The sequence below is a fragment of the Abrus precatorius genome, unplaced genomic scaffold, assembly GCF_003935025.1.
Source record: "Abrus precatorius isolate BTA unplaced genomic scaffold, Abrus_2018 Scaffold8, whole genome shotgun sequence".
NCBI lineage: Eukaryota > Viridiplantae > Streptophyta > Magnoliopsida > Fabales > Fabaceae > Abrus > Abrus precatorius.
The window spans coordinates 32,642,210-32,652,339 of NW_020874428.1; the positions used below are offsets into that span (position 1 = coordinate 32,642,210).

A 10,130-nucleotide genomic window follows, 5' to 3' on the forward strand; every position below is an offset into this window, starting at 1 on the left:
AGAAGTCACGTGGTATAACACATTTAAAAAAAAAACATTTATATATAATATAACTCGTAAAATTAGTCTGATCTAAATATAAGATTTACATTTAACATATAAAATTTATAACTAAAAAAAGAAGCACATAGTTTTTTATTCTCTTTATGAAATTTGTAAACAGTGTCAATATTATAAAAAAAACCAACATAAATTCATATCAGTTATTTAATTTAATAATATACATTAAAAACTATATTTATTAATCTAATCATTCAATGTGAAGTTTTTGTATAAAATCGATTAAATGTACGGAATTTTATACAATTTAACTAATAATTAATATTTCACTGTTTTATTACATTTTCATAACTGATAAATCATTATTAAATTACATATTTATAAATATTTGAGTCATTTACAATTTTATATACGAAAATGATGATATTATAAGAATTAATGATTTGATTGATAAGAATTATTTTTTAATAAAAATAATGAAATGGTTTATTTTTAAAAATTTAATTCATTGTCAAAAGGCAGTGAATTTTAATTAAATTAGATAACAAAAATAATCACATTTTATTTATTTATTTGAAACGTTTTTTAAATGCTAAAACATAAATTCCTTTATACTTAGCCATGTATTTCTTTAGAAAAAGGAGCATACGAAACTGTTTCATACGAATACATTATAAATTCACTTGTTTACACGTTATTGGATGGATAAAAACAACTTAAAAAATAAATATAAGAACTTTGACAGAAATTAAGGTCAATTAATGGCTATATGTATAAAATGAACAAATTTTAATTAAAATTGTTTAGCTATTACTGAAACGATTTTTTATTTTTAATTAAAAATAATATTAAGAACAATTTAAAATACGCTTGAATTTTGTCCATATAACTTTCGTATAAAAAAATTTTGTACTACAAAACTTTAGTAGAAAATATTAATTTATTTAATAAAAAAATCTAATAAAACTAGCCGCTATTTTTGAACTAACTAGTGAAAATAAAACAACGTCATGGGTGTAAAGATAATTTTTTTGATAAAAAAATTTAAAAGAATAAAAAAGTAAAGTTTTAAGTTTGAATGTTATTTTAAACAACATTTTAAAGTAATTGTAAAATAGTAAGACAAACTCATTTAACAAATAGCTATAAATATTTGCGGTTTACTATATCTGATTTTTAGCCTTACTGTGTAAACACATGTATTGAATTGTAGCAAGTTAGTGTGTAAACACATACATCTACATTAGAAATAAAGGCGATAATATTGAAGATAAGTGATCTGAAAACACTTAAAATTAAAAATGAATGGAGTATGTAACTATTTCTTCAACTTAATCTACCAAATCAAAGCAAGAGCTTGTCAGGGAATATCTGTATTCCTGATTGTGTTAAAGGGTCACTTTCCATCACTCCACATTTTCACAATGTATGCATAAATGGGAAAACGAAGAGCAAGGCTTGACAAAGTTTTAAAAGTGTGCAGTTTTTGTAGCTGTAAATAGTAGCCAAACCGAATCCCGCATCTACTTTACGGCAGAGTAGTGATGCCAACTGTAAATGCCTAATCATCGAAAGCAACCAGTGAAAGCAACTTTCATTCTTTTTCTTTCAATCTTATGCATTTTGTGGATATCCGTGTATCTTAATGAGAGAATCTGGGTTATAGCTTTTATAATTTTCGTTTTTTCAGTTAAGGCGAAATGTTCAGTTATGTACTAAAATAGACGTATAAATATTTCAACATGTTCAGTTGTCGCATTGAAATTACTTAGAACATGAATCCCTTGCAGTCAACCTTTTATACCATCGTTAATGCAGGAATGAATACAGAAAAAATGACTGCATGGAAACCAGGTCCGCGTTTAGACAAGTGTCGTGAAAATCTAGATGCGAAGTTAGACATGCGTTACATTTTTATATTATTTTAATAAATTGAGGATTGATTGTATTTCTTTTATTAAAGAGTTTTTTATTAGTATAAAACGTGTTAGAAAAAGTTACAATAATCAGATGACAAAAATAACAAACTGTTTTAGTGTTTTGTATGTCATAAACTAAATATTTTTTATTTTCTAAAAAGTTTTTAAAATTATAAAGCCTTTTTATTTTCAAAAGTTAACCAATTAGACCCTAAAACACTGTTTTGTTCAAAAAATTGAATGTGAGGAATTTTACTGAAGAAAAATCAAATAAATAGTTCATTTATAAAGTTTGGTGAGAGAGAAAGAGAGAAAGAAAGAAAAAATGACAATTCAACCAACATCAATGTTATATATATATTAATATTAATATTACTTTTAATCAATATTTTTCTTAAAAATATATATCCTTTTTCTCTGAGAGTTAAAATTTTTAACACTATAATAGATTAAAAAAATATCTCATATTAAATGTCTAAATTTAACAAATTTATTTAATATAAAATGCGTTTGATGTTTATTGAATCATTTTAAAAGTTTGACATAACTCAAAAAATATTCAAAAATTTAATTTATAGCAAAGCTTATTAAAAAAGACCACAAACATATATACCATAAAAGGTTAATAAATATAATTTAGAATGCTATTATAACATTAGTATTGTTATATTATTTGTATTTATTAAAATTCAACTTTTTAAAAAAAAATTCTCCTAGAGTCTATTCTCTTTACTAAGTAAATATTTGAAAAAGTAATATAACTTATTTCAGAAGTTTGAATTGTCAAATATATTTTATAGCGTATTTAATTTTACTTTAAGATGCCACTAGATTAACATTTATTTCAACGCTAATAAGCTATCATATTTCTAAAGAGACTTGATCTCCAACTATTGTAAGATCAGTACATTAGATTTTTTTAATAGCCCAAATTTGAAGACACACTTAACAATCTAGAGAAAATCTTACTTTTGTCAGAGAAAAATGTTATCCATGGACTCGTTAGGTATATATACATAGTGAGACCCAGAAAGATTGAAAAATATAATATAAATGAGAGATACAAAGAAAATGAAAGATAGAAAATATTTTAAAGTATGTGTACTGATGTCATTTGTTGTTTGTGAAACTCACATATCACAAAACAAAACATACGGTTGCTGGGTCCATTTTTACACTGGTGGCTGCATGTGCAAGCAAAAGCTTATCAAATATGAAGTTCCAAATTTCTATTATTGTGGTGGCGATGGCAACGGAACGAGCTGATTCAGAATGCACCATGCCGAGGCCTGCGTGGCCAGTTAGGTAAAGAGAGAGAGGACTAATCAGCTTTCACCTGGGTACAATTTCTCAGTTGCATGTGTTGGGCATCTGCATCTGGCTCACTTTTTCAAACCCCTTTGTTTTTATTTGACTATATCTATAAACGTACTCTCAACTGACACAACATGCTTCAATCATCCACTCACCTGTGAAAAAGCCAAACACAATCAACAACCGAACTTCAGCCAAACCGCTAACCATAATAACTAAGTCTTTTTTCTTTCAGTGGGCACATAATGGCAAATTCATCAATTTAATCGCTCTTGCAAGTGCACATTGCATGTATTGTTTCAAGAGGGCCACTTAATTTTAACTTACGCAAAATTGAGCTCATTGCATGTATTGTTCTAAAGCCGTGTATAAAGTACTCATTTCCCTTATTGCTTCCCACTACATGACCCATTCTTAAAGCATGTAATTATATATTTCAAAATGTTCATTTATTCACTCTTATTTGTTAATTTGACACTTCAAAATACATACCTATGGAGATGGCTTTATTCAAATCGAGTTTTAAAACGTGGAGTACTAGCATTAATCAAGGACGAACTGCATATTCATTATTATTTCATATAGCATTACACAGAGAAATATTTACCAAGAAAAAAAAATATTGCATGAGAAGACAAAGCTGCATATCTGGCAACCAATAACCTATGCTCGTGTGTCTTTTTCCGCTGTTCAGTCCTTCCCCTCAAACCCACTCCAAACAATACTGATCACACGTATATTTCTTGTACTAATCGTATATGGCCATGAACATATATTTTTCTTATAAGTAGTATCTATAAACCTTATTAAATTAGCTGTCCCGGCATCAGAATAATGTAACACAATCACTGGTTTTATGAGTCGAATAATAACGTGGCGACACTACAAGGATGTTCGTAGGTTTTCAACAGTATAAATTGGAAATTACTGTTCTTTTAACGTGCATATTATTTTTTATGAAAGGTAATTTTATTCGAACCGCACGTCAACTACTATTTAAGAATGAAACTTGTTAATCAGTGCAATAAATGACGATTACATCAATTATTACTTTGATTATTATTCTTAAGCGCTTTTCAAAATTATAATAATTTTAATATACTAATCGTGCTTACGTGGACAGGCTCAGTGGGGGACCATTAAATTAAGGGGAACAAGGATAAGAATAGATATGCAGAATAAAAATACGGATAGATCATTGTACAAACTACAAGCTAAAAACTCAAAATAAATGGCTGTCGCTTTTTGTGTTTTATTATATTATAATAAGTCCAAATCCCTATCTGTTATGCAAAACCAAAAGGCTGTCTAGAGAAGCATAAGGGACAGTGTTGAATCTCAGAAAATGGACCAAGATTGTCCAAGAATTTTATAAGACATTCATTTTTAATATTTTATCATAAAACTAAATTTTTGAAGGATGAAAATCCTGTACTACTTTAAATTGCGGACGACCGAGATGCTCATGATGAACCATTATGTTGGAAGCACTTTCACAAGAATTGGTTCATAAAAAAAAAACAAACCAAGAAAGACAGAAAAAAGTGGGAACAATAAGAGAGAAGAATGACAAAAGAAAGCAAGCAAAGAAGGACGAAGGCTATATATGGTATTTTTATTATTATTGAATTTTAAAAATTCAACATTTTAAGATACAGGTTGATAAGGTCTCTCTGAATCAGTTGCACAAGAAGCTTTAATTTCAAACTGAATCATAATTGAAGCTTCAGACAAAACGCCATCTCAAAAGTGCTAACTGGGGCCTATGGATTTGACGGTTACACATACACAGAGTGGCTTGTACCATGAACCACAAACAAGAAGAGAATTATAACCAGGAAAATGAAAAGAGAGACAAAATACTCATAACCCATCAACAATCTAGTACTCGTAGTGCCGGTTGACTATGGTAATTCAATTGATTTTCAAAATTGAATAAGCAAAAAAAAAAAAAAAAACTCACGAAAGATTGAAGCTTTTGCATTGAACTAGCGCAAACAGAAAGAGAGAGAGAGAGAAAGAGAGAGAAAACTTTCCATTTCCAAGTACATCAATGACCAATTATGACAAAGCAGCTAAAGTACCACCCAAATCCTTGATCAAACTTCCAGCCTAAAAAATAAAACAAAATAAAAGGAGAAACAAAAATAAGAGCACTTGATTTACATATTCACATGAAGCCCTCAAGTAATTGTAATTAAACACTTAACCCGGAGAGAGAAAGAAGAAGAGAGTATTAGTAATACAGTTCTAAACGGCGAGCACAGTGAGTACAGAAGTACTTCCTCTTGATCTTGAAGCAAAGGGGTAAGAAGCAGAGCTTGGACTGGATCTCAACGTCCATGGCTTCAACTTTGGCTCGACAATAAGGGCATGAACCAGGGGCTTGTTGCCTTCCAAGTTCCTTCTCTTCCTCTTCACACACGTATATGAACCACATTATTCTCCTGCAACAACTTCACTTAACGTGATGGGTTTTACCTGGCCAGTTGTGCACTACACTCCTTGCTTCTTTTTCCTTGTGGGGTGGGGGTAGTACAAAAAGGAACGTCTCAATCTTGAATTTTGAAAAGGTAAGGGAAGTTGTGATGCTGAGTTGGGGGTATTTATAGAGGGACGGCATTGGTTGTTGCCTTGCGGGTACAATGGTAAATTCAATTCAGCTCCCTCTGCGGCCCTCTTTCTTTTTGCGCAAGTAGTGTCACCAACAAAGTCGCCCAAAGGTAATAAGTAACTGTAATTTAAGTGTACTTAGTTTTTTTTTTTTAAAAAAAAAAAACCAAAACCAATAACCGTATGAAATTTATGTAAAAGTTTATAATTATATAAATATCTTATAAAATTAAATTATTTTATAATTTAATATAATTAACTAATTTATATAAATATTTCAAAAAATAGTAACTTAAATTTATTTTAAAAATATTAAATTTAATATATTATATAATGAAGATTGTATTTATTAAACAATTCTATAAATTTATGGATTTAATTATAAGTGATAAGCTATTTTTATCAAATATAGTTTTACTGAGAGATTAATTTTCTGATTTATATATTAAAAAAATAGTTGATAGTTATAAGTATTTTATTTTAAATATATATACTAATTTTTTTATTTTATTAAAATGACATGATTTAAACTGTCTGAGGTTAGTTTAAGTGACAAACAATTTGTTATTGCTTAAGTAATATCTTAAATTTAAATTTTTATATATGTAAAAATATTTCAATGATTGACTCATTCATCACATTCAGGTGCACAACTTGTGTCGAATCCAGATTAGGTCGGATGAAAAACGATAAAAAAAATGACATGATTTAATAAAATTATAAGATTTTTAAAATAATATATTAAGTATTATAAATTTTATATATAATATATTTATAAGAAAATTAAAAGTTTATACAAGATTATTAGAAAATTTTATAAATATAAACATAGAAATTTACATCAAATCTTAAATTTTATCTAAGGTAATAAAAGAATGATAAGTAATAATTTTAAATAATTTTAACATAAAAAATACACATATATAAACCGTAAAAAAAAATGCTATTAAATCCTTAATTTGTCGGATATAATACTCTAATTTACAATACAGATGTTGATATTCTTTATTTAATGTACAAAAATGAAAATCCAACTCACATACTCAAGAGACTAACAGTGTGTTTGGATTTTCATTCATTTTCCTCCGACGTGTATCCAATGAACACATCAAAAGATAACTTAATCATTTAGCAATCTATCTAACAGTTTGCCATTGCAGATGATACTTTTGTTGATTGTGCAGCGATGACTTGTTTAACGTATAAATATATTTATCAGTTTAATTTCAGTACATTGTTAGTGTAAAAAATTTGACAATCATAATTCATTATTATAAAATTAATAATAATTATGACAATTAATGATTGAGTGATAGTGTAAATTTCGTATATAATTAACACATATAAGTGCATATTTTTTATTTTCTTTTAAAAAAATTAAAATTTTTCGTTTAAAAATTTCATGTGACATTTTTTTATTTTAAAAATATTTTGTTACTACTTTATATATTTTTTTATTCTTTTAAACTAATATGAAGTAACTTATTAGATATTAAATAATTTATTTTAATTTTTAATAATTAATAATCTTAAATTACTGATTAATACTTGCCTATGTTTATAACGAAAAAAGCAACAAAAGATCATTCAATATCTAAAATGATTCGCATAAAATAAAATCTTCCAGAAAAAGGAAAAATTAGATCACATGACACTCAGCTGTTTCTTTGTTTTGAGTCTAGTGGCAGGATAGCATCAAGAGAATAAAATATAAAATGATGTTTGATTACCCAAAAAATGCCCCTCATGTTGTATGCAAATATATAGAATCTATTTTGGATTAATTATTTTTAAAGTAATAGATTTGATTTTGACCTAATTAATTTAATGCACAAGCTTTTCAGAATTTTTTTGTAAAACTTTCTTACAGGCAAAAACATTTATAAAATAAGCTAAATTAAACATGCATTTTCTCTTGGCATAATGGGTAACATTTCATAATCCATTTATATCCGATATAATTATTTAATTTCCATTTAAGTGTTATTTAATACATGACTTTTTTTTATAACAGATAATTGTTTTTCTAAGTACTTTCTTATATCATGTAAGGAAAAATATATAAAATAAAATAAACCCACGTTTAATTTAAGCATGGGGTTTCCTCTTTCACCATTTCACATTTGTGCTTAAAGTAATGTTAAAGACAATGATCGAAAACCCAAATATGTAATCACACATATCCAAATATAAAATTATAAATCCACCTTTATAAAAACTCAAATTACTGTTTGTGTGAAAAGTATAGCTGGTTTGCCACCATATTTAACTAGTGCGTGTGTGTGTGTTTATATTATAACACCTAACAGTTATAATTAAACCATGGAATAAGCATTGAATGAGTTTCCTAACTTGAACAAATCTTGACAATTTTTAATGTTTTGGGATTTATTGACGAGGGAATCCAATTTGTAACGTAACGTAAAGCATAAACGCATGTTAGAACGATAAAGGCGTGTGCATGTGCGTTTTAACTCACCTGCCATTCTGAATTTGTGTATCAGAAACTGACGTTTATAAATCTGAATATGTCTTGGGTGCTACTCTTTCTCGTATCAGCACCAATAAACACTGTTTGCTGTGGATATTCTCTTAATTCCAAGCTTCTCACGTTTATGCAATAAATTAACAAATGAAACATAGTATTCATAACTACTACTGCTTTTACTTAATTAGTTCATGCTAGCACGAGAAACTTTAGATTTTCAAACAAACTTCATGGTCTCCAATCAAGCACGCAATGTTTCGGTCCATTCTAGAAGGAGGGGGTATATATATATATATATATATATATATAGAGAGAGAGAGAGAGAGAGAGAGAGAGAGAGATTTATTGACCAAGTTATTAAGTGTCCTAACAAGTGTATTATAGTTAGGGGTAGTGGGTAAAAAAATATATAAACATGTCTTATTAAATAATAAACACTTTAATACACTTAAGTGATAATAATAATTATTTCATTAATAAAGATAAATAAGAGTAAAATAAATAAAAGGTATAAAAAAGTTTAAAATAATAAAAAAAATACTTTCATTTTAATTTTTCATTTATGGACAAACAAAAAAATAATGAACTTAATATTTATTCTTAATACACTCTTGAAGTGAAATTTCTTTTGAAAAGTTTAAATGAACATTTTCTAAACTCAGTCAATTGAGTACTAAAAGTGTATTTAAATGAATTTATGGAAAACTTGTTTAAATTTATGAGAAAATGAATGATTCTTATAAGCTTGTTTATATTTATTTTAATAAAATTATAAAATATGATTATTGACAAATGTTAACTGGTATCCTTAAGACATTTTTTAAAGAATTAAGAGTATTTTTTTTGTCAAAAATATAACAAATACACCTTCTCCCATATTTTTTTAATTAATATAATTTAAAATTTCAATAAAAACTATTGCTTTTAATTCTTTAGTCACTGTTATAAGAATATCGATTAACAACACCTTAACTTATTAACAAAGGTTCTTTAAGTCAAACATATTTCACACGATAAAAACATATCACTAAATAAATACTTAATTAAACTATGTTTATCTTAATGCATATCCTAACTAGCATGCATCGTCAATACGAAAGAAATTCAAAATTCCAAGTTGGAATGTCCTCGTGGCTGCTTGTATGGATGGATTCAAACAAATGAAGACAATACTTTTATAGAAAAGCTAGTGGGATGAAAAGGAAATATAATATAAGGCAAATGGAAAGATTTTACATCCTGATGCGTCCATTAAACAACGTGGATCGATAATGAACATCAATTCTTGACGTTAAACTTTTTCAGGAAAAGAAAAACTAGAACGTCTTAATTGGTGGTATAGTTACTTCTTCTTCCAGTTATATATTACAGCCAAAGGGCACCTAACTTATATGCTATAGAACACTTAAAAAGTAAAGAAAAAGTTCTCCATTTGCCAAATTGCTTCCTTTGTACTTTATAGCAGTAGCTTGTTTACTTGGACCTATCTAGGGGAGGTTTGACGAAAAGAGGTGGCAACTGCATGACTTACCTACACATCTTGGATTATTAATTATTTGAGTACACTTCAACTTTTGGATATGCAGTGTATGACTACACAGACTTTAGGATTGTATTGCAAAGGTGTGAACTATACCTTAATCTTATGCATTATCTGCAACTCCTTGGGTAAGAAGATGTTTGCTTAATTAACATTAATTGATTGATTGATCAATTCCCCCACCCTTCTCCCTTTTTTTAGATACGCTTAAATTGTTTTGTCAGTTTATTACTATTTTTATTTGTTGAAGTACTTT

The 10,130-nt window shown here is 27.6% G+C and overlaps 1 protein-coding gene across 1 annotated transcript; it reads right to left on the reverse strand.

Annotated features, from left to right (window-relative positions):
* Positions 1 to 5,469: 5,469 nt before the first annotated feature.
* LOC113848413 lies at positions 5,470 to 5,673 on the reverse strand. The gene has a single exon (XM_027477902.1). It carries the CDS (start codon positions 5,671 to 5,673, stop codon positions 5,470 to 5,472), a length of 204 nt encoding a protein of 67 aa, XP_027333703.1.
* Positions 5,674 to 10,130: the final 4,457 nt, after the last annotated feature.